Source organism: Cololabis saira, chromosome 14, assembly GCF_033807715.1.
Source record: "Cololabis saira isolate AMF1-May2022 chromosome 14, fColSai1.1, whole genome shotgun sequence".
Taxonomy (NCBI): Eukaryota; Metazoa; Chordata; class Actinopteri; order Beloniformes; family Belonidae; genus Cololabis; species Cololabis saira.
This window is the reverse complement of record NC_084600.1, coordinates 44,994,610-45,020,435: the sequence shown is the minus strand read 5'-3', so window position 1 is coordinate 45,020,435 and position 25,826 is coordinate 44,994,610. Positions and strand designations below refer to the sequence as shown.

Here is a 25,826-nt window from a genome sequence, read left to right as displayed (position 1 = left end):
GGGTCCAGGGGGTCCAGGGGGGTCCGGGTTCTGGGGTCCAGGTCCGGATCAGGCCGTCCTCTCCTCGCAGGAAAACCCCGTCTCTTCTTCTCCCACTAGTGGGTTAGGGCTGGGGGCCCGGGGACATTTGTGACCCCTGCAGGACGGAGGAACCCGAGCAGGGCCGGAGAAGAGCTGGGGGGGGCTGGTGGGGGGCCTTTATATATATGTATATATGTGTGTGTGTGTGTGTGTGTGCGTGTTTATAATGTATCAAGGTCTTTTTTAACATTTCAAGGTATTTTTTTTTTATTTTTTTTTATTTTTTTACCTTGCCTGCACATATTAATGATTGATACCATGACGGTAGAAACCAAAAGTATATATATGTGCATTATTACTATATTTAATATATATACATATATATACGCATACATATGCGTACACATACATAAATATACACATACAAACCCAGTGATTTCTTTTTTTTTTTGGCGGGGGGGGGGTGACATCCACTGCCAATCCAGGAAGCAGGAACACACGGAAACACACGTCAAGCACTGGAAATCTGCAACAAAAAACCACAAACCGCACGGAGCCAACCAAAACATGAACAGCAATCGACCCAAATCTTGAGATCTGATCGCAGTCTGAACTAAGCTATCGCTACCGCTACCTAACCCCAAAAACTACAGAGCCAGCATGCAGGTGAACAAGCCAGTGTGTATGTCTATGTGTGTGTGTGTGTATGTATATGATCATGCGTGTGTGTGTGTGTGTGTGTGTGTGTGTGTGTGTGTGTGTGTGTGTGTGTGTGTGTGTGTGTGTGTGTGTGTGTGTGTGTGTGTGTGTGTTTGTAATAAACCAAACAAAGCTCCACCTGAAGTGTATCTATAGTGGGGGAGGGGGGGGGAGCAACCCCGCCACCCGCGAGACCAGAGGCCGACAAGGAAGAGCCCGGAACCCAGGCCACCGGCAACCCCACAGAGGGGAGAAGTAGGAGGGAGGCAACCCACCGCCTGCCTATTAAGTTTGGTTGTCCTGCCAATGGAGGCTCAAATCCTCCATGGCAGGACCCTTCCACACCGCATTCTCACCGACACAGACACACCCCAGGCTGCACGGAGTGCCCGCCAGGCCCGGGTATCCCGACCCACCTATCCCAGGCCGGCGAGGGAACGCGGGTGATGTGGGACCCCCTCCCGCCCTTGGTGTTGAGTGCATGTGATTAATGCCATAAAACAGGGAGGGTGGAGGACAGGGTATCGATTTGACACCGACCCCCCCCCTCCCGAACTACGTGTCCTTGTCAAATGTATTTATTAAGTGTTGAATGTGCAGTGTCTATTCCGCTGTTAAAATCGTGAGGCGGGGAGTGCCGGGCCACGCGGGATAATGTCCCCCACGACCCGGACCCCCCGCCCCTCGCCTATGTGCGTTTGAATCGTGTAGGGGGGGAAGGAGGGGGAGCAGAGGCCGAAGCCAGGAGGCAGGACCAGCAGAGCCGGCCCTGGTAAGACACCCACGTTCCCCCACCGGCCATCCAGTAGACGGGGGCCGGCCCTCCGAGCCTCCATTTCAAGGTATTTTTAAATGATTAAAGGTCTTATTTTAACGTTTAAAGTTCTTTTTTCCACGTTTACAAGGTCTTTTTTCACATTTACAGTTCTTTTCTAACATTTAAAAGTCTTTTTTTAACATGTTATGGTCTTTTTAAGGGTTCGGGGGCAGGTTCAGTCCGGAGCAGAACTGGTGGGGGGGCCCGGGGACCCTGCAGGACGGAGGAACCCGAGCAGGGGCTGAGAAGAGCTGGGGAGGTCCGGGGAACCGGGGGGGGGGGGGGGGTTCCCCCCCGGGAAATTTTTTGAGCATAATGCATTTAAATGCATCAATCTGGTGCACTTTGGAAAGCTAGAATAACAATATTAGGGTGTCTGCTGCCTTAACTTACCTTGGAAACATAGATATCCTCTCCGGAGCTTCTCTACCCGGCTAAACTTTTCTCTGCTCCTCTGTGAGCACAGAGCAGGCACAGCCTCCACCGCTGATTGGCTGTTTCCCGTGCCTGTCTCTGTGTGTAACCAATCAGATGGTGCTGTGGGCGGGACATTGCTGGACACAGAGCAGTGACGGCAGGCAGAGAGACGCGGCTGCATCAACCCCAAAATAACGCAGTTTTAAATTGTACAAACACAATATTGGTATCGTTGGAAAGGGAAAAATGTCCTCTTAATTTTGGGGGGGCTGAGATCAAATTTGGGGGGGCTTCAGCCCGTTTTTTTATTTGTAGTGAGAACATAATCCACAGCAACCGACACACATCCATTCATGTGTATGTGTCCGCGGCGCAAGGACCACATTGATTGTGCTGCAGCTGCGCTCATCGCCGCTTGTTGCTTTTCTGATTCGTTTTGAAGAATCATGCAACTCCTCCTTCTTTTTGAAAAAAGACAGTAAATTCAGCTGTCTTTGTGACATGTTTGCGTTGCTCGCTGCTGGCTCCCCAGATCCAGCAAATTTCCAAGTTTTTTTGGTCAGGGGCGTGGTTTGCTGGCCCATCTTTCATAGCATCAACAAATCTCCGACTCTTTCAAATTACGTTCTATCTTTATAAACAACATGAAATTCTTGGATTGTTTCTGTAAATGAATTTATGCATATAATTATTTTTTATACATTAAAAAAAAAACTTTTTTATATTATTATTGTTTTATATATACGAGAGGTGCCGGATCTGCCCAAATAAGTCCCGGAACACAGGGACTATCTCTATCTATTATTTTACTGTGGTTGTTCTAGTTTTATATAAATTGTTCGGGTATGCTGCAACACTTAAGTAACTACTGTCTTTTTCTGTTGTTTTTCCTAAAAGAAAAATGTGTGCTTAACTCTGTAAATGTTTTAATATAATTGTATAAATCTGCAAAACCTTCCTGACAACTCTTCCACTTTCCGTGCCGTGCGGCTCCTCGGAAATGATGCCGGCTTTTGCAGCCGAGCAGAACAGTAAACGACGGAGCTGCCGCCGGGCAGGCCCACCTCCCCGCCCTCCGGGCAGGCCCACCTCCCCGCCCTGCCCTCCGGGCAGGCCCACCTCCCCGCCCGCTGGGCAGGCCCACCTCCCCGACTTCCCCGAATTTCTAGAAAATGTAGGTATAGTTAAAAATGACAGTTATTCTTGAAAGGTAAATGTTTTATGTTTGTTAAAGCGAATCGTGGCTGGTTTGATTTCAGGCCCATTTTGGTTTTGTATCAAAGTAAAACCCTAAAGACCTCCGGAAAATGGAGGTAATTCGGATTAAAAACACTTTAATTCCTAAAAGCTTTACATCCCATGTGAAACGTAACACACGTGTTTCCCGACAACGGCCCACGTTTGGAGCATGAATGTGTTGAACAGGCAGAAGCTTTATTATGATGTTTGACAGCAGATAAATTACAGACGTGTTTCCATGGAGACGAATGAGGAGAGACGAGACATTTCTAAGCTTTTATGGATCCCTGAGTTTCACTGAGTTTCACTGAGTTTCACAGAGTTTCACAGCATTAAATCATTTCAAATCATCAGGAAGAAATGAGTCACAAGACTGAGGACGAGTCCACGAATCCACAGATCCTAAAAACCTAAAACTGAATCTGTAAAAGTGGTTTCCTGAGCTGTGGATGAATCATCTTCATCCAGAGTCTTCATCAGTTCTCGGGTTGCAGGTTCGACTTCTGCAGCTCCTGAATCAGAGCTGGAACAGAGAGAGAGAAGGTTAACCCTCTACGCAGATGATACATGACTAATTCTGACAGGTAAATAACTAATTCTGACAAGTAAATAACTGATTCTGACAGGTAAATTACCGGGAAACCGAGAGAGAGAGCAGGTTAACCCTCTACGCAGATGATACACAACTGATTACTAAAGAGGAACCACCCTGGACTTTACTAGAGAGGAACCCAACAATAACTAATTCTGACATGTAAATAACTAATTCTAATTCTAGAACGACCACCCTGGAGTTTTCCTGACGTAAACTCACCTGTAATAATCTCTTCCTTCACTTTGTGCATTTCTTTCTTCACTTCTTCGATGATTCCCTGTAAACAGCAGAAGTTCGATTATCTTCTACTTTACTGACAGAAATCTGAGCAGCTTTAAACGTTTAAAGGTTCGGACCAACGTAAAGAAACCAAAGATCCAGACCTTTTTGATCAGTTCCAGATCAGCAGAAGCTTCAGCGTCTTCAGAGTTTTTCTTCACCACCTTCATCCTGCAGGAGGAAACAGAACCAGAGACTTCAGAGGAACAAAAACCTCCTTCAGACTTTTCTTTGTTTAAAAATTAGACCTTTTTATGATACTTCTTATAAATTATATCTGATCTGAAAATTAATTCATCTCAACTAGTAGGTTTATGTGAATTAATCTGCTGTATAAAATAAATGAAAGGTGAAATTCCAGCAAGTTTAAAACAAAGTATAAATACTGAATGAGCAGAGTAAATTAAGATAAATAGCAGAAATATGACTAAAGCAGAGCCGGTCCAAGGCATAACGCCCTGTGGCCACTAGGGGGCCCCAAAGAGTTAAAAATAAAATAAAATAGAAAATAAAATTATTTTTTTATGTGTGAGTGATGATTCATACATTATAAAAAACACAATAATTAATATTATTACATAAACAATATCATGTTAACAGACTAGAGTTGTTGTTGCAGTTTATTTAAAACCAAAAATAAAGTAGATAAGGTGTTTACAGTAAATGGTTTATGAATGATCTATTTGATTATTTTGTTTCTTTTAGTCGGCCTACACTGCAGATGAAACGCAGTATCACTTAGTACTATATCACTTTAAATATTAATGTAAATATTGATTGTAAACTAGTCAGAAAACGAACTATTAGCACAATATACGAAATACTATATTCTCATAACTTGATGCCTTTGGACCTCCTCAAAAATAAATGGGAGACAGATTTAAATCAGCAAATTACGGACGACACTTGGCACAAAATAATACAGGGAATTTTTTCATCTTCCATCTGTCTTAGACATGCTGTCATTCAGTTTAAAATTGTACATCGTCTGCACTGGTCTAAAGTAAAGCTCTCTAAGATCAGTGCTGATATCGACCCCACTTGTGATAGGGGCGGGCGAGATCCAGCCACTCTCCTACACATGTTCTGGACGTGTCCAAAGCTCTGCGCTTTCTGGCAGCCCATCTTTGAGACCTTTTCTAAGATCTTTGCAAAAAGGCTTGCACCGTCTCCATTCATTGCACTTTTTGGTGTACCTCAGATAGACTCCCAGCTAGAGAAGTGGGAAAGAATGATGGTGGCTTTCTGCTCTCTCCTAGCTAGGAGACTGATATTACTGAAATGGAAAGACCCAGCACCTCCAACATACAGTCATTGGGTTCGGGAAATCATGTACCATATCAAGTTGGAGAAGATCAGATACACAATAAGGGGGTCTACTAGAAAATTTTATAACATTTGGCAGCCTTTCTTAATGTTTGTTGAAGATATGGAGGCAGACAGTATAGTACACTAAACCTCTGTTGCTGTCCCCATTCATCTTTTACTATTGTATCTCTTTTGTTGCCATTTGTTTGTTTTTTGTTATCTGGCTATATGAGCACTGAATGCTGAACTATGTATTTCATACTGTGAATATGTCTGGTATTTGGGGGGGGGGGGGGGGGGTCGATGGGTTTTTTGTTTTCTTCTTGTGTGTCCTGTTGAACTTATGTTAAACTGTAAACTATAACTTGTAAAACTAAATAAAAATACCTTGATCAAAAAAAAAATATTAATGTAAATCAACTTAAAGGAGCTGTATGTAAGAGCAATAATAAAACGAATCATAAAATGACCCCGATATGTCAACAGACATTTAAAAATCATGTTCATTTCAAATACTTATGTCACTGACAACAGCACTCAAGCCAGGATATTCCAGTTTAAAAAGAGGAGTTGCAGCCCTCAACTGATGTTTATGTTGAAGCTCCACCCTCCACCTATCTCCCAATCACCAAGTCAGTATTGTTTCTGAAGCTCCACCCTCCACCTATCTCCCAATCACCAAGTCAGTATTGTTTCTGAAGCTCCACCCTCCACCTATCTCCCAATCACCAAGTCAGTATTGTTTCTGAAGCTCCACCCTCCACCTATCTCCCAATCACCAAGTCAGTATTGTTTCTGAAGCTCCACCCTCCACCTATCTCCCAATCACCAAGTCAGTATTGTTTCTGAAGCTCCACCCTCCACCTATCTCCCAATCACCAAGTCAGTATTGTTTCTGAAGCTCCACCCTCCACCTATCTCCCAATCACCAAGTCAGTATTGTTTCTGAAGCTCCACCCTCCACCTATCTCCCAATCACCAAGTCAGTATTGTTTCTGAAGCTCCACCCTCCACCTATCTCCCAATCACCAAGTCAGTATTGTTTCTGAAGCTCCACCCTCCACCTATCTCCCAATCACCAAGTCAGTATTGTTTCTGAAGCTCCACCCTCCACCTATCTCCCAATCACCAAGTCAGTATTGTTTCTGAAGCTCCACCCTCCACCTATCTCCCAATCACCAAGTCAGTATTGTTTCTGAAGCTCCACCCTCCACCTATCTCCCAATCACCAAGTCAGTATTGTTTCTGAAGCTCCACCCTCCACCTATCTCCCAATCACCAAGTCAGTATTGTTTCTGAAGCTCCACCCTCCACCTATCTCCCAATCACCAAGTCAGTATTGTTTCTGAAGCTCCACCCTCCACCTATCTCCCAATCACCAAGTCAGTATTGTTTCTGAAGCTCCACCCTCCACCTATCTCCCAATCACCAAGTCAGTATTGTTTCTGAAGCTCCACCCTCCACCTATCTCCCAATCACCAAGTCAGTATTGTTTCTGAAGCTCCACCCTCCACCTATCTCCCAATCACCAAGTCAGTATTGTTTCTGAAGCTCCACCCTCCACCTATCTCCCAATCACCAAGTCAGTATTGTTTCTGAAGCTCCACCCTCCACCTATCTCCCAATCACCAAGTCAGTATTGTTTCTGAAGCTCCACCCTCCACCTATCTCCCAATCACCAAGTCAGTATTGTTTCTGAAGCTCCACCCTCCACCTATCTCCCAATCACCAAGTCAGTATTGTTTCTGAAGCTCCACCCTCCACCTATCTCCCAATCACCAAGTCAGTATTGTTTCTGAAGCTCCACCCTCCACCTATCTCCCAATCACCAAGTCAGTATTGTTTCTGAAGCTCCACCCTCCACCTATCTCCCAATCACCAAGTCAGTATTGTTTCTGAAGCTCCACCCTCCACCTATCTCCCAATCACCAAGTCAGTATTGTTTCTGAAGCTCCACCCTCCACCTATCTCCCAATCACCAAGTCAGTATTGTTTCTGAAGCTCCACCCTCCACCTATCTCCCAATCACCAAGTCAGTATTGTTTCGGCATCTGGGTTGCCAGCTCGGCTCTAATTATCGCAGCAGCCGCTACGAACGTGTTGGATGAAAAACCTGGCAACCTCTGGTCGGGGGGAGGAGGGGGAGGGTACACGCCGCTCAACAATATTTTGAAAGTGACTGCAGTACCAGTTTTGGACATTTCTTACAGACGGCTCCTTTAATATTTCTCTTGTAGCTGAATTTGTTCCCATTTCAGATTAAAAACCATAGATGGGTAAAAACCTGGGTGTAACAGGGGTTCTATCAATCCATGCTACCCGTTTCAAAGTTTTATTGCAATTACAATTTTAATTATTACATTTATTATTTCATCTTTTTTTAAATATTTTTTATTATTACATTTTTTTTTTATTTAAATTTTTTTATTTAATTTTTTATTTCCCCCCAAGGACCACTTGGGGGGAAAAGACGTTTAGGGGTTTAGGGAGTAAAACACAGTAAAATTGTAGCTCTACAAAGGCAGAAAACCATTAGCATTTTTGGACAAAGCAGCAGAAATGGACAGAACAAACGGCGGTGAGCCGGTACCTGGAGGACGGAGCGTTTCCCCCGGGGCTGGAACTGCTGCTGCTGAACTTGGGTTTGCTGGAAAACATCCAGAAAAACATCCAGAAACACATCGAGAATAAAATCAAGAAAAACGTCCAGAAAAACATCCAGAAAAACAAACATCCAGAAACACATCCAGAAAAACGTCCAGAAAAACGTCCAGAAAAACATCCAGAAAAACATCCAGAAAAACATCCAGAAAAACCAACATCCAGAAAAACGTTCAGAAAAACAGGTAACTCTTTCTTTTACAGTACAGTAATAACCAGGTAATACCATGGTAATTACACTGTAATTACCTAGTAGTACCTTGTATTTACAAGGTAATTACATGGTAACTACCGGGTAATTTACCCAGTAAGTACTAGGTAATTATTACGTATTTTCTTGTACCATGTAATTATGTGTATTTACCATGTATTTACATGGTAAATACCTGATTGTTTAAACTAAACATTACTAGGTAATTACAAAGACATTAGATGGAACTATGAGGGAAATTACAGGTATTTACTAGGTTAATATTGGTAACTACCAGTCAATTTACCATGTAATTACTCTGAAATTACATGAATTATTTCTAAGTAAGTACCAGGTAATTACTAAGTATTTTTCTGCAAACTACCAGGAAATTCTAACCTATATTTGAGGTAGTTACCAGCTAATTACACTTCAATGACCATGTAGTTACCTTGTATTTACTATACGTTTCATGGATAACTACCGGGTATTTACCCATTCATTATTGATTTATGTATTATCAATGGATTGGTGCATGAACCCCCGAGGGTGTAAATGACTCTATTGACCTTGTAATTAACCTGATAGTTACCATGTTTTACCTGGTAATCCAGGTACTTACCTTGTAGTTACTTGCCCAGTAAATCTATTTCCTAAGTATTTACCCAATAAGTACAGACATTTTTACCTGGTTTTACTCAGTAATTAAAGTGAAACTGGACTGTAAAAGAAAGCGTGTGTTGTTTCCATAATATTACCTGGTACTTCCTCATTAAGTACAGAAATAATTACCTGATATTTACCCATTAATTAAAGTGAAACTGGACTGTAAAAGAAAGCGTGTGTTGTTTCCATAATATTACCTGGTACTTCCTCATTAAGTACAGAAATAATTACCTGATATTTACCCATTAATTAAAGTAAAACTGCACTGTAAAAGAAAGCGTGTGTTGAAAAAACATCCAGACGTGATTCAGCTGCTGGTTTAGATGTCGTTTAGATGTTGTTTAGATGTCGTTTAGATGTTGTTTAGATGTTGTTTAGATGTCGTTTAGATGTCGTTTAGATGTCGTTTAGATGTTGTTGAGATGTCGTTTAGATGTTGTTGAGATGTTGGATATCTGATTTAACGGTCCGGTTCTTACCTCGGTAGGGAGGCAGATCTGTCCTTCAGCGGGTTCACGTCTGTGGAAAACATTTACTATTGTTTAGTGGGAATAGAAAGAGTAAAAAACATACACAGATTCCAGTCTGTGAGTAAATGCTGCAGGTTCCTCCCCCATTACAACTTCTGTTTATCCTTTACACAAATGTATGTAAACTTAACTTAAATGATGTTTTCAATGTTAAATTTGCAGATGATGCTGTGATAGTTGGTTTGATCACGAATAACAGTGAGACAAAATATCGTAAATGTGTGGATGAGTTTGTAAACTGGTGCAAAGGTTAATTTTCTTCAGTTAAACACCAAGAAGATAAAAGCAATTATTTTTGATTTTAGAACAAAAGGAGGGACGTCAGCAGACAGTTATCAACGCTGATCCAACTGAAGTTGTAAATGAATATAAATATCCAGGGACAGTGATTGACAGGAAACTGTCATGGGACTCGAATACAGATTTCATCTACAAAAAAGGTTTGCAACGGCTATTCGATCATTGTGTTAAGTTATGTTATTGTATAGTGTTGTACTAAACTGCACTTAATCATTCTATGTCGAATTGTCTTGTATATTGTTGTTTTTTTGTTTTTGACCATGTATTCTGACTGACACTGATGCAGATGCAAAGAATTTCCGAAAGGACCAAAATTTAAACGAACGAACAGACGGACGGACGGACGGACGGACGAACGAACGAACGAACTAGCTAGCTAACTAACATTTTTTAAACAGCACAGTGATCCTTCCGTCCCCACGGACTTTGGAGACGGAATGAAACTTCATATTTTTCTCTCATCTCCTTCATTTCACTTCAGTCGCTGCTGTACATACAGTTTTACTTTTGTAGGAAAGTGTCACAGGTTTGAAATGTAAAACATCATCAAATACCGAGTTTTACTGTCTGGATAAATTAATGTCAGTGGAAACGCAAGAATCATAGCATTTCCTGCTGGGCGGCGGTGGGTTAGCTTACCTGCTGGTCCCGCCGGCTTTGAAGAGTCTGGTTCCTGCAGAAAGAGACAAACCGCCGTCACCATCAGGTGAAGCACCAGAACATCAGTGACATCATCAGTGACATCATCAGTGACATCACCATTGACATCATAACAACGACACTTACGGTGGCGGTGTCCTCCTTCGGGGGGGCGGCCGGTTCCAGGGTCATTTTCTTCCTGTTGGAGACGGGCGTTAAAATGTTGTTTTAGGCTCAACGAGGAGCTGGTCGTGCCTCTACACGTGCACGCTCTCAGGAACAGTCTTCTATAACAGTGTTGTGCAAGTTCCAGAACTAGTTCAGAGTTCAGTTCACATCGTTTAAAGATGGTTCATGTTCATAGTTCACCCTTTTCACTTTGAACCAGTTCAAATTCAGTTAATTTCAATGTGTTTATGTGAGAAGTTTGAATGAAACGCCCCCCTATCCTAAAACCGTTCCCTGTAAACAATCATGTATCGTCCTAGTGGCTTTTCAACTTTACTCAGAGGCTGTAAATCTCCAACAATGTAGTCCATTATCAGTGTTTCTACCTGTTGCAGGTAAATCAACCCTGAAGGTACAGCAGTGGGACTGGGGTCGTTTGGGGCTGTTGGGTCTTCTTGTTCTTTCCTGATCACTTTGTTTGATTGTCGTTCGTTCGTTGGTTCGTTGGTTGGTTCGTTGGTTCGTTCTTTGGTTCGTTGGTTCATTTGTTTGTTAATTCGTTAGTTCGTTAGTTTGTTAGTTCGTTAGTTCGTTAGTTCGTTAGTTCGTTAGTTCGTTCGTTGGTTGGTTGGTTCGTTGGTTCGTTGGTTGGTTGGTTGGTTGGTTCATTCGTTCCTTCCTTCGTTTGTTGGTTCATTGGTTGGTTGGTTGGTTGGTTGGTTGGTTCGTTCATTTGTTCGTTCTTTCATTTGTTAGTTCTTTGGTTGGTTCGTTGGTTCGTTTGTTTGGGGCTGTTGGGTCTTCTTGGTCTTTCCTGATCACTTTGTTTGATTGTCAAGGACTTGCAGGTATTTCCTCCCACTGGACGGATGCTTTAACTCCACATGACGTTTCAGATGTGAAGTTGACGAGGCCGACGCTCGGACTGGTTTTCTCAGACGTCGTTGTCACAGAAAGGTCAGATTTTTACCGTCGGACTCTTTGGGAGACGATGTGTAAAATTCCAGCAGATAAAGATCAGGATCATCATCTGACGTCTCACTGACGCTGCGTCTGCAACGTCTCTCTCTTCACTGGTCATGTAAAGATGCAACGGGCTCGGGCCGCCGTTGCCATGGAGACGGAGCCCCATGGTAGGATAGTGTGCACTGCATCGTGGGTAATGTAGTGTGAAGTCTTCGTCTCGTCCAGTATTTAAATGTGGTGAAAAGTATTCCGTAATAATTGGAGGTAAACAGTGAAGCTGAAACTCACATAATCTAACATAAACAGTTCAGATTTCAGTTCCTGATCTGCAGAATGAACAAGTTCAAGTTCTTTATCTGCAAATATGTTGCGTTCAGTTCAACTTTCTCACAGAAATGAACGTGTTGTGAACTTGTTCATGCAAACACTGGTATTGGCACTGGCACTTTGAACTAGTTCATGAGAAGTAGGAACTTGCACGACACTGTTCTAGGATCAAACACGACTCCTGACGAACCTCCTGGCCAGGATGGCGCTCATTTCTCCCATCAGGCCGCCTCCTCCCCCCCCGCCGGAGGAGGGTGCTGGTTTGGGGGCCGGAGCCGCCGCTCCGCCGTCCTCCTGGAAACATAAACACACCGGCAGCAGGGTGAGGGAAGTGAGAGGAGCAAGTCCCGAACCCCCCGAAACCGCTGCACCGCGGCCGCCGGTCTTACCTTCGCTGCTTTTTTGAGTTTAGCTGCTGCCAGAGCCGCGGCGAGGTTGTTGCCTCCGCCTCCTCCGCCTCCTCCGCCTCCTCCCCCAGCAGGAGGGGGTGGAGGTGGGGGTGGGGGAGGTGGCGGCCCCCCACCTCCTCCAGAAGGTGGGGGTGGAGGCCCGGGTGGACTTGCGCCAGAAGGGGGCGGGGGAGGTCCTGGAGGTGGGGGGGGCGCCGGGGGGGCGGAGGGAGCAGTCGGGGGGGCGGCCCGGGGGGCCGCTTGGTTCTGTTGCCCAGGGGGTGTTGGCCTGAACACAAACAGGTGAGAGTCAGAATCTGTCGTAGCTGCTGGTTCAGCGCCTGCGGTGGCACCTAAACAAGGAAACCGCCCATGAACCACCAGAGGGGGCCATTGAACCGTAACATTACAACTGGTTTGTGAAGAGCAGTTTTGAAGCCCGGATTTCTTCTTACGGGGTGCAGATATGTTGCTCAGGAAACCAACAAGGCTCCACCTCCTCGGTGGAGACCCGCGGTCCTGGTACCACGGTCCGTGATCCTGGTACTATGTTCCGTGGTCCTGGTACCCCGCTCTGCGGTCCTGGTACCACCATGGTCCTGGTACCACGTTCCGTGGTCCTGGTACCCCATCCTGTAGGACTCCGAGGGAGCTGAGGGAGCTGGGACTCAAACCCTGGATCTGTTCCCATCGGCTCCCCAGGTTCGATGGCTGCACCGCGTATGGAGAAAAAGAGCTTCAAAACTGCTGTTCACAAACCAATGGGTCACGTGACCTGAAGTGTCTTTGTCCAGGATATTCAATTAAATTAAATTAAATTCAATTTTATTTATATAGCGTGTATTCCAACAGAAGTCTCCAGGATGTTTCCAGAGACCAGAACATGAACATTAACCCCCGAGCAATTATTACATAAACATAAGTAAAGTCAACTTCCTCTTATGCCACACGGCTCGGCCGGTGGAATTAGTTTCACGGTGCAGGTGGAAGCTGCAACACCACAGCAGTACAGAAGACAGAACATTTTTCAGAGGAAAAAGACAGAGACATAACATCGCAGACAAAACTGGACAAGGAACAGAACAGCACATATCAGACAGGACCAACGAAATATAATGATACCATAATAACATAAAGAAATAACATAAACAATGGCGGGTAAAAACTCCCCTAGGGGGAGAAAAACCTTAAGCCAAACAGTGGCAAGAAAATCTGGACCTGGACCTGGACCAGGACCAGGACCAGGACCAGGACCAGGACCAGGACCAGGACCAGGACCTGGACCTGGACCTGGACCAGGACCAGGAACCTCCTGCTGAAGACCAGCTGGACAGGAAAAGAGAAAACAGACAGAAAGAATGAAGAACAGAGAAAGGAGAGACACAATAGCTAACTGGTGCAGTACAGGGACGACTATATAATCAGATGTAAACAGCAGACACTGAGGGGGTCGCGGAGGGCGCAAGATATCAGCAAGCATCTAGCAGACATCCATACAGGCAGGTGGAAGCAGCAGTGGGATGATCAGAGGGGGACTGCAAGTCAGGATGAAACTCCTGAAGCTCCGGCTTGCAAACATGCACAAAAGAGAAAGGGGGGGGGGGGGGGGGGCGGGAGTAGTCGTGTTATGAAGTGATGTTCGGTAGCTTGATCACGAGTCATCAGCTGTTAATAAAGTCAAGTTAAAGCTCTAAGAACTTGTTGCTGGAATCCTTAAACGCACAATACGACACAGACCAGCACAACAAACTACAAGAACGATAGACAACAATGATGATTATGAGATACTTATAATAAATAAAGATAGACTAGATGTCGCCTTTAAACCTGAAACAAGTGACTCTTCACGAGAGTCAGAGTTCCAGCTCATGTACTTGTGTACTTGTGTGTACTACCTTGAATACGTCCTTTTCTTAGGTAAACCAGGTGTACGTGACGACAGGTTGACTGTTGAGCAGAAGAACCTGCTCTTGTTACGCCGAGACCACCTGGTTAAACTTAAACGTCCTAGCTTAGCTGGTAAACCACAGAGACGCTAGTCACTCGCTAACCGACGGAGCAACTGGCCTGGAACAAACCACAGATCAGAAACGTTGACACCCACCTTCCCTGCGGCTCCTGGGGGGCCGGTGGTGCGTTCTGGGCTGGAAGCAGAAAACAACAACGAGGAAATGAGATTAGGAAGGAACAGAGCAGGAAATGGAGGAAGAGAAGACTCCTGTTACCTGCAGGCGGCACCGCTGAGAGCGACTCCAGCGTTCGCGTCATGGCGGCGGCGAACGTGGCGGCTTCCTCTTTACTGCTGAAGTTCAGGCCCCAAACCTGCTTCACGTCCCGAAGCTGGTGGAAGTTCTCGGTGGCCTGGTTGTACCTGAGGCCTCGGACGATCGGCAGGTTGATCACCAGCTAGGAAACAAACAGGAAACAAGGTGAAGAGAGGAGGAAATGACCAGGAAACAAGGTGAGGAGAGGAGGAAATGACCGGGAAACAAGGGGGTGAGAGGAGGAAACAAGCAGGAAACAACCAGGAAACAAGGTGCAAGTTCTCCGTGGCCTGGTTGTACTGCAGACATCGGACGATGGGCAGGTGGATCGCTGTAGATCGTTGTAGCGTGTTCCTACCAAAGATGTCTACGTCTGAAAGGCATTTTGGTAGTCCCAGCCACTTCCTGATGAAGGAGTTTGCCAGCCCGTCCATCTTGCTTACCACTGAGGAGGAGATTCCACTCTTCTTCAGTGGCCACATGACCCGTTGGTACAGCATGAACTGGTAGCACCAAACTTTGTACTTCCAGGGAAGTTGACTTCGATTGACCCTGGCCAGGCCGCCTGCGAGCTGCTCTTTGCCACTCTGAAGGGATGACTTGGTTCTTCCAAGCCACTCTCAGCAGGTTCCATAGGTGTCTCAGGACCAGTACCAGTACCAGGGGCGGCAGTAGCTCAGGTGGTAGAGCGGATTGTCCAATGATCCGAAGGTCGGCGGTTCGAATCCCGCTCCATCCCGGTTACTGTCGTAGTGTCCTTTGGCAAGACACCTTACCCAGCTTGCCCCGTGTGAATGTGTATGAATGTTGGTGGTGGTCGGAGGGGCCGTTTGGCGCGGAATGGCAGCCACGCTTCTGTCAGTCTGCCCCAGGGCAGCTGTGGCTACAAAACGTAGCTACCACCACCAGAGAGAATGTGTATGAATGAATAATGGTCTAAGTGTAGCACTTTGAGATTCATTGAATGGAAAGTGCGTTACAAGTTAAATGCATTATTATTATTATTATTAGTACTGGGCAGTACTTGTACAGCTTGTACGGTATACCATTAGTGTTACAGCCATGGGTGCACCTCCCTCTTCACCTGTGTTTCCCTGTGTTCTCCCCTCCCTTGTGTTTCCTTGTGTCACTCCCTGTGTTTTGTTTTGTGTGTGGGTGTGGTCATCTGCCACTCACACTCAGCTCCTGGATTCCTCCACACCTGCCTGCCATCAGCTCATCTCCACTGCAGTATATCTACACTGGCTTTTCCACCACTCCTCGCCAGATTGTTGTCAAACCTCCGTGGTGCACACTTCAGGCCGATCCCAGTGAAAACCCTCGTGAAATCTTCTTGCTATTTTTTGATCTTGTTACTGACTGCCTTTTCTGCTGTTCCCCAGGACCATTATCATCCATACCAACCAGCCTGTTCTCCTAGCCACCTTCCAGCTCCAAGCTACCCCTGGCTTCCACTCAGTCCTCCATCATCCTCTCCTCCCCACGCCAGCCATTCCCCGTGCCAGCAACCACCTCTGCCCCCACCGGACCCCCTTTTTCCCCCTTCCCTAAAATAAATTTCTTCACTCCACCACTGTCTCGCTCTTGGGTTCCCCCTTGTGAGCCTGTCACAATTAGGGCCCGGGGCTGAGGCTGCTGTTGCCTTCCAGACCACTTCTGCTACCTCGCTGAGTTTGGGGAGGGCAGCGTCAAAAAGGACGGCTGGGGGAGCTGGGCGAGGAACATAACCAGGGGATCCCAGCGGAGTTGACTTCGCTGGATCTCTGTACTGCTCCTTGATGTAGTTCTCCAGCTCAGCTTTGGTAATGTCCAGTTTTTTGTGCTCCTCTTGTCCTCTAGCCTGTTCCCGCACTTGTAAAAGTCGCCCAAAACGCCTATCCAAGGCGTACCCAAAGTAAATTGAAAGCTGTTCTTGAACCGTTTGAAGTTCATGGATGGTTTTGGTCTCTTTTGAAAGGTAACACTATGAAGTTCTTCCCCCAACACACTGAAATAGAAGGTTTCTATTTCAGCTGGAAATTTGTTTTGTAATCAGATGTCTGCAGATGAGAGAATCTGTGACTTATTAGCTCCAAAACACACTGAGACACAGCCTGAAGCCTTATCTAATGCAAGTTCAAATTTGATAACAATACCACAAAAAATGAGTATTTTACACATGTTTTTGTAAGACTAAGGGTCCGATTTACTAAGATCCTAAATAAAAAGTACTAAATTGCATGTGCACTGAAAAAGTTTGCACGTGCTGTTGTTGTGTGTTTTGCGGGTGATCAACTAAGATTGCATGCGCAATTGATAACAGGTGCAAACAGCAGTATTTAAATGAGGTGTTGCGCGTCTTTTGCGAGCGCAAAATGAAATTTGACGAGTTGGAGATAGAGATATTAGTGGACGAGGCAAATTGTTGTGCTGTATTCAGCACCCCTGCCGTGAAAAGCACCCCCTCGTATATTCAATGATAAGTAGACCAAGAAAAAAAACAACACACTGACACTTCAATATATTTATATATACACACTCACACAAACACATACTTAGGAGTTTATATTATATATATTTACAAATATTATGGAAGACAACACAGTAAGCAGGCTATTAATTAATGACATCAATAACCATTTACCCGATTTTTGTTATTGTGGGAAAGTATGACTATTGTGGAATCCATGAGCGCATTTAAACATGAATCATTAACACAAAACTGGACGCTAAACAGAACGTGACACGGAATGAGAATATCATTTTTGTCAGACGAGGGGGTGCTTTTCACGGCAGGGGTGCTGAATACGGCACAACACCGGGGTATGACAACTGCAGAACAAGTATAGGCGCACAATAAGAAACACTTTTTTCTCCATGAAAACACGTGATTTATTTATTATCACAAATAAAAAAATGAATGTGCCTCCTGTGGCAACCTTTTGCTGAATAATACTCGATTTAACATTCAAATAAAATATTTCTCCTTTTGCATGTGGAGAATCCTCACCACAAGTTGAGCCATCCCCACCCCAGTCCTCAAATCAGGCACCAACAAGCATCCCTGCGTAATGCTGGGCAGATTAGCACCTTCCTTTCGAACGTATTAAATACAGATGCAATCACAATCCCCGCAAAAACTTTCAGGCTTGGTAAATCTCATTGCGGGTGGTAAATGGACATATTTGCATTTTCCCCTCCCAGTATTTAGCGATTTCTGGCGGGTACGCCCCATATTGATTATTCATCAGGGCAAAAGTACTAAATGAATAGCGTGTGCTATTTTGCTCATTTCAGAGACGCAGTCGTCTTTGCACGCTGTTAGTAGATCAGCTGGCACTTTGCTTTGCGGGTGCTGTCAAGTTTGCACATGTTTTTACACACGCAAACCTTTAGTAAATCGGGCCCTAAGAGTTTTATTATAACAATTATGTCCCATGGACATAACATTTGAACCGTTGAATTTACCACGTACATATATATATATCGTTGTGTTCAGCATTTCATTAGCTATACAACTGCACCATCTTCTGGGCGATTGCTGCAATTGCCGAGGTTTTTCTCATGACAAAAGCCGGACGTGCTCGTCCCGCCACAACACAGGCTCATTCACTATGAGGGGACAGGAGGCTCCTGATTGGCTGGATGACCTGTCAATCAATGTAGAGCGTCCGCTCCATTTTAGCATCGCGCTCTCCCGTCTCCCGCCTGTAAACAAATAATAACATGTGCTTCTCCGGCGACGGTCAAGATGGAGAGGCTGTTTGTGGATATTTACTGGTATAATAATTTTTTTTTTGACTAAATACTTTACTGGATAGGATCTAATAGACCTTTGGTTTGTACAAGATTTGTAAGATTCGTAAATGACTTAGTTTTGTAAATTTTGGAGTGAGTGTGCACCGGATATGGGCTGGACGGGGCGAGGCTGGGGCTCCGTGCAGCAACAGGCTAGCAGCCGGCTCGCATGCTTGAAGGGGTTTTTGAAGAAGTTACTCCTCTCTTTCTCCTTCCGCCTTCTGCGTTTGCGAATGCTCTCTGCCCTCTGTAGGCCGGAAAGATCTTTCCTCACCTCGTCCCACAGTGGCTTCAGGCCGTCCTTCTCCTCCTTACTCGCCTTCCTCCACTGTTTTCGGAGTGGACCTGTTCCTACCTGGTACTGATTGGCCCGGGTTTAGGTTCTCACCTGCTGGTCGGCCTGCAGTTTTCTTCCCACCACCCTGGAGGCGTTGCTGGTCGGGTTGTGGTAGATGTGGACCCGGCTGAGCTGAGGAGTGTCTGACGCCGCCGGAACCCAACGTTTGTTGGTGTCGTCGTACAGCATGACCATCGCCCTCACCTGGCAGACGCTGGACTCGCTGCAGGAGGAAATGACCCGGTTAGAAACAACGACCCGGTTAGAAACAGACGCTGGACTCGCTGCAGAAGGAAACGACCCGGTTAGGACTAGGGATGTGTATCATTAGGAATTTATCGATACCAATACGATACTCCTTATTGGTACCGATATTTATTGATATTCTTATCGATACCACAAGTAATTTAGTGTATAAAACGTAACATAAATCAGCGGTGCTAAAATTGATAATGCATTCTCTGTTATGGGATTGTGTTATAATGGTAGTTCCCACCCCCCCTAGGTACGGCCTGACTGAGAAGCAGGAAGTGCTGTGTTGTTGATGTCTCTTGAAGCAAACGCGCTCCATGTCTCGTCTCCAGTTATAATCCACAAACATTCTCCTTAGTAAATTAACTACTAACTTAATGATTCATAATCTCACCTTGACTTGATGATGACGAAGCTGCGTCAGAGTCTAAGGCATTGTTAGCTGGGCTGCTAACTTTAGCTGCGTTGTTTAGGCAGTCAAACACGCCGAAATCTTTATACTTTTAGCCAACTGCAACGGCGCAACCTCTTTCTGGCATATATTGCATTCATTACGTTTGATAAAGTGAGCCCAGATCTTCGATCGCTTAGCTCTGACGGTTGACATATTACCCTGACATAATGCGACAGTTATGTTGCTCTGGGTAGACTCTCTTTGAAAAAAAAACACTGATAACAGTATCGTTTGTCCAGAAATTTTATCGGTACTCTGGTATCATTTAGGAACCAGTACCAAAAAATACCTAGTTAAAACATGATGTGACTCAAAGGAACAACAGAGATCCATGTTTCTTCATGTGACCGCGGAGTCTTCATACAACAGAGTCGGCCTCGGAGTCCCACAGGGTTCTATAATTGGACCATGACTTTTCACAGCACACATGCTTTAATTCACTGCTATTCTTATGCAGAGCTCAGATCAACAGTTCAAGGTTCAGGGGGGGGGGGGCGCAGGCGGGTGGAAGCAGCAACGGGATGACCGGGGATGGGGGGTGGGACCTGGACCGGGAACGCAGGCCAGCACGCAGCTCCCGAGGCTCCGGCCTGCAAACATGCACAAAAGAGAAAAAAGGGGGGAAACTACAAGAAACTACAGGAACGATGGACAAAAACGATAGCTATGAGATATTTATAATAAATAAAAATGGTAATGGAGAAGAGAGAAAGGGAAGAGGAGAGGAGAAGAAGGGTCAGAGGCACCGCCCAGCGGATCATGTCGGTCCCCCCTGCAGCATAAGCCTATAGCAGCATATCTACCACCAAGCTATATTTGAGACTAACTATTATAGTCTTGTTCTATAGCAGCAACTATGACTACTGACTATAACTGTCTGAACCAGACTGAAGGTCGTCTGAACCAGACCGAAGGTCGTTCTCTGCCGAGACTCATTTAGTCCGACCACACATCCTGTGTGAACCGGTTTTAAGCTAGTCGTCTCTTCTCGTCTCGCCAGACTTCCTGCCTGAAGTTCACACCTCATCGGTAGATCTTGATGGCAAGATTCTCACGGCCTTTATCTTTACATAACTACATCTCTACATAAATGCTACATACTACATACATACTACATGCTACTTTCTACATACATGCTACATACATGCTACATACTGCATACGCTGTATAAGTGCAGTCTTGTACACAAATGCCATTCTTGAATTCAGTTTTTTTGTATAAACCTGTGTTTACGTCATTCTTCATCAGCGCCACATTAATAGACAATCCTACATGTTTGCTCTGATAACTCACTAAAGTTCACATATTAGATTTAAATCAGACTGATTTACATAAACGAGCCTGAAACTGATCAGAGAATATCAAAGCTATGCATGTTTGAACTGCAGACGCACTTCTCAGATCTTATCTGACTTACGGAAGGGAAGTCAGAATTAGGTCACTGAAGTTTAGAGGAAGTTTGACCTCTGAACGGCTCCGAGCAGATCTGAACCTTTGGGACACCATGGACGGTCTCTCAATGACACACCGTTGGACACCAGGGACGGTCGTCTCAATGAGACACTGTTTAGGGAGCAGAGGTTTAACTGAGCAGCAGGAATGCCGACCAACAAGGAACTACAGTAGTCAATACGTGACACGACCAGAGCCTGAACCAAGAGTTGTGTCGTATGTTCTGTCAGGTAGAGTTTGATTTTCCTGATGTTGTAGAGAGAGAACCGGCAAGACCGGGAAACCGAGGCAACATGCTCCTTAAAGGTCAGCTGGCTGTCTAACATAACACCAAGATTCTTGGCAGAAGACGTGGGCACAAGTGTGGTGGAATCTGATTATCTGAGGAGGTAATGAATGACTGGCTGGACAAACGATGAGCTCAATTTTGGACAGATTTAGCTGAAGGTGACGGTCCTTCATCCAAGCAGAGATACTGTATCAGAAAGAGGCCAATATTCGCAGAGGTGTATAATCCAGGTGTATAAATTGTACAATTTAAATTTTTTATCTTGTATTTTCTGCATAATTCTTGTCTGTAGAAATTGTAAATAGGTCATACTTATTCTCACTACCTCAAACTGCTGCACCTTAAAATGTTTATAATTTTTGTACATAGAAATTCCACATCTGTCTATTGTTCATTTGTTTATTGTTCACCTTTATTGTTCACCTTTAATACCATAGAGAGCAAAACTACCAGAGTCAAATTCCTTGTTGGACAATGTTCGAACCTGGCCAATAAAGCTGATTCTGATTCTAATTCTGATTCTGATAATCCAGGTGCCATAAAGTAAAAATCCTGTCCAGCAGTTGTTCCAACCATCATTAAACCTGCTCCTCTGCAGGTAGATGGTCCTTAGTGAAAACACCTGCTCTAAATGTACTGGCTGATCCAGAAACACAGCAGGGTTTTTACTTTATGGCACCTGGATTAAACACCTGGATTAAACACCTGGATTAAACACCTGGATTATACACCTGGATTATACACCTGGATTATACACCTGGATTATACACCTCTGGATATTCGCACTGAGACGGCCAAGTCACCAGGTGGGAAGGAAGAAGGAGAGGAAGAGCTGGGTGTCATCAGCATAGAGGTGGTAGGAGAGGAAGAGCTGGGTGTCATCAGCATAGAGGTGGTAGGAGAGGAAGAGCTGGGTGTCATCAGCATAGAGGTGGTAGGAGAGGAAGAGCTGGGTGTCATCAGCATAGAGGTGGTAGGAGAAGGAGAGGAAGAGCTGGGTGTCATCAGCATAGAGGTGGTAGAAGAGGAAGAGCTGGGTGTCATCAGTATAGAGGTGGTAGGAGAGGAAGAGCTGGGTGTCATCAGCATAGAGGTGGTAGGAGAGGAAGAGCTGGGTGTCATCAGCATAGAGGTGGTAGGAGAAGGAGAGGAAGAGCTGGGTGTCATCAGCATAGAGGTGGTAGGAGAGGAAGAGCTGGGTGTCATCAGCATTGAGGTGGTAGGAGAAGGAGAGGAAGAGCTGGGTGTCATCAGCATAGAGGTGGTAGGAGAAGGAGAGGAAGAGCTGGGTGTCATCAGCATAGAGGTGGTAGGAGAGGAAGAGCTGGGTGTCATCAGCATAGAGGTGGTAGGAGAAGGAGAGGAAGAGCTGGGTGTCATCAGCATAGAGGTGGTAGGAGAAGGAGAGGAAGAGCTGGGTGTCATCAGCATAGAGGTGGTAGGAGAGGAAGAGCTGGGTGTCATCAGCATAGAGGTGGTAGGAGAGGAAGAGCTGGGTGTCATCAGCATAGAGGTGGTAGGAGAGGAAGAGCTGGGTGTCATCAGCATAGAGGTGGTAGGAGAGGAAGAGCTGGGTGTCATCAGCATAGAGGTGGTAGGAGAGGAAGAGCTGGGTGTCATCAGCATAGAGGTGGTAGGAGAAGGAGAGGAAGAGCTGGGTGTCATCAGCATAGAGGTGGTAGGAGAAGGAGAGGAAGAGCTGGGTGTCATCAGCATAGAGGAGGTAGGAGAGGAAGAGCTGGGTGTCATCAGCATAGAGGTGGTAGGAGAAGGAGAGGAAGAGCTGGGTGTCATCAGCATAGAGGTGGTAGGAGAAGGAGAGGAAGAGCTGGGTGTCATCAGCATAGAGGTGGTAGGAGAAGGAGAGGAAGAGCTGGGTGTCATCAGCATAGAGGTGGTAGGAGAGGAAGAGCTGGGTGTCATCAGCATAGAGGTGGTAGGAGAGGAAGAGCTGGGTGTCATCAGCATAGAGGTGGTAGGAGAGGCCATGAGAGCTGATGATTTCCCCTGGTAACGAGGTGTATAGTGAAAAGAGAAGAGGGCCCAGCACCGATCCCTGTGGCACACCTGCTGCCAGCTCATGTGATCTGTAATAAGAGGACAGATCCTGAAATGTGAAGCTTTGAGAGTGAGGAGAGGAGGATGTGGTGGTTGACGGTGTCGAAGGCAGCAGAGGACGGACCAGCAGATCTGTCAACCCGTAGTATCTCAGCAGTCTGAGGACTGAGGACGGACCAGCAGTAGCTCAGGTGGTAGAGCGGGTCGTCCAATGATCGGAAGGTCAGCGGTTCGAATCCCGCTCTGTCCCAGTTTGCTGTCGTGGTCAAGACACCTTACCCACCTTGCCCCGTGTGAATGTGTATGAATGTTGGTGGTGGTCGGAGGGGCCGTTAGGCACGATATGGCAGCCACGCTTCTGTCAGTCTGCCCCAGGGCAGCTGTGGCTACAAATGTAGCTACCACCACCAGAGAGAATGTGTATGGATGAATAATGATTTCTGTAAAGCTCTGGGTGCCTAGAAGGAGCTAAATAAATCCAAGTCATTATTATTATTATTATTATCTGGCAGCCCGTAGTGACTCAGCAGATTCGCTACGGGTTGTACTTCCTGCAGCAGCTCAGGAAGTTTAACCTGCAGCAGCTGCTGATCACGTTATACTCTCCATCATACAGTCTGTTCTCTGCACGTCCATCTCTGTCTGGTTCAGATCTGGTTCAGACTAGTCAGAACAGACTGCAACGGACCATCAGGTCTGCAGAGACAACTGGGACTAACCTCCATCTATCATCTGGACCGGTACCGGTCCAGGACCAGGAACCAGGACCAGGAAACGGGCCTGTAGCATCTCTGCAGACCCCTCACACCCAGGACAATAATAGCAGTAATTATAATAACTATCACACGCTGTAACAATGCACCTTCCAACAACAATCATGTCTCATTCTGCACCTGCTGCAGCTTTCACTTAAAAAAAATGGTACATATGTTATTTAGAGCCGTCATTACCACGTCTACCTCACACTGCGCACCTTTCACTTTTTTAATTGTATATATGTTAATAAGTGCCACATTTGTTATTTACTGTTGCTACTTTTTAAAGCAAAATAACCAGAGTCAAATTCCTTGTTGGACAAAGTTCAAACTTGGCCAATAAAGATGATTCTGAGTCTGATTCTGATTCTCCTGGCAGGAGGAACTGACTCACCTCATTGTTAAGCTGTAGTCCACACGTGTCTCCTCAGGTGGACGTCTCTGCCGTCCTCAGGTGTCCTCGGCCTCGTTCTCGTCGTCTAACGACCTCTCCGTTCTCATGACACCAACACCTCTTCCTCTCTTCGTCTGCAGGCTGATTTCCTGTTTCTGTCTTCCTGTTGTCTGTTTCACTCGCTCTCGTAAAGTCTGAGGTTCAAACCCGTCAAACTCTGATTTCTGTCTGTTTCCCCTCCGTTTAAAAGAAGAATAAAAGCTTTCCCTCCGACACACGTTTAAAAGAATAATAAAAGCCAGTCTGATAAAGGAATATTATGATAATTGTTAAGTTAGGTGGGTTTACTATTTTTTCTCTCTCTTTTTAGCACCATTGTCATATTATTGTTTTTTCTCTGAATCAAAAAAGAAAACGACTATCTGTGTTTGACGACATCTATTTTGTGTTATTTTATTTTATTTTTTATTTTTTGTCTGCATATATATTAATGGATAATACCATGTTGGTAAGAACCTAAGGCATATATATATATATATATATATATATATATATATATATATATATAGTTTCTCTCTCTGGCCTTCAGGACCAATAACTAAAACTTCTGTTTTGTCCTGGTTGAGCTGTAGGAAATTTTCTGCCATCCATGACTTAATATCTAAAATACAGTTAAAAAGGGCATCAAGTGGCCCTGTGTCATCAGGAGACACGGCGATGTACAGCTGTGTGTCGTCAGCGTAGCTGTGGAAGCTGATGCCGTGTCTCCTGATGACGTCCCCCAAGGGAAGCATGTACAGATTAAAAAGAAGCGGACCTAAAATTGACCCTTGGGGGACCCCACACTTAATTTCATGCATTCTGGAGGAACATGTATCCAAACTTACAAAGAAAGATCGATCTGTGAGATAGGAGCGGAACCAGTTAAAAACAGCACCAGAGAGGCCCACCAGGTGCTTCAGTCTGTTTAATAAAATGTGATGGTCTACTGTATCGAAGGCGGCACTAAGATCCAGTAGAACCAAGACTGTCAGTTTGCGGTTATCTAAATTGCACCTGATGTCATTTAAAATCTTTAAAAGGGCTGTCTCGGTGCTGTGGTTCATCCTAAAGCCAGACTGAAATTTCTCTGAAATATTGTTTCTTATTAAAAAATAATTTACTTGGTTAAAAACCAGCTTTTCTAAAATCTTACTTAAAAAGGGTAAGTTGGATACAGGTCTGTAGTTATTAAAAATGCTGTGATCTAAATTGCTCTTCTTCAGAAGTTGCCACGGTTACCACGGTTACGTCTCTCTGCAGACTGAAGCCACATCTGAACGTTTGCGTCCTGCAGAAACAGGAAGTTGCTGAGCGTTTCGTCTGTGGGAACACAATGAACAAACTCTCAGATGCAGAAGTGGTTTTTCAGTTTGAGCAGCAGAACCAGGTTAGACGTCACTGAAAACAATAAACCTAAGCGTGGGTAAAAATAACATATTTAAAACTGTGATATTAACAATTACAAATGAAGTTTGTTGCTTTACATGAAAACATCTAGTTTCTGCATTTGTTCAAAAAACCAGAAGCTTTTTTTCCTTAAC

The 25,826-nt window shown here is 45.0% G+C and overlaps 1 protein-coding gene across 1 annotated transcript; it reads right to left on the bottom strand.

Annotated features, from left to right (window-relative positions):
• Positions 1-3,393: 3,393 nt before the first annotated feature.
• On the bottom strand, positions 3,394-24,298 carry LOC133459404 (vasodilator-stimulated phosphoprotein-like). Its single transcript, XM_061739298.1, has 13 exons — positions 24,244-24,298; positions 18,641-18,812; positions 14,437-14,617; positions 14,316-14,355; positions 12,212-12,500; positions 12,013-12,116; positions 10,509-10,560; positions 10,362-10,395; positions 9,372-9,411; positions 7,966-8,022; positions 4,172-4,238; positions 4,008-4,065; positions 3,394-3,716 (listed from the first exon to the last, which is right to left on the bottom strand). Exons 1-13 carry the CDS (start codon positions 24,246-24,248, stop codon positions 3,670-3,672), a joined length of 1,146 nt encoding a protein of 381 aa, XP_061595282.1. The 5' UTR covers positions 24,249-24,298; the 3' UTR covers positions 3,394-3,669.
• Between the last annotated feature and the right edge of the window lie 1,528 nt (positions 24,299-25,826).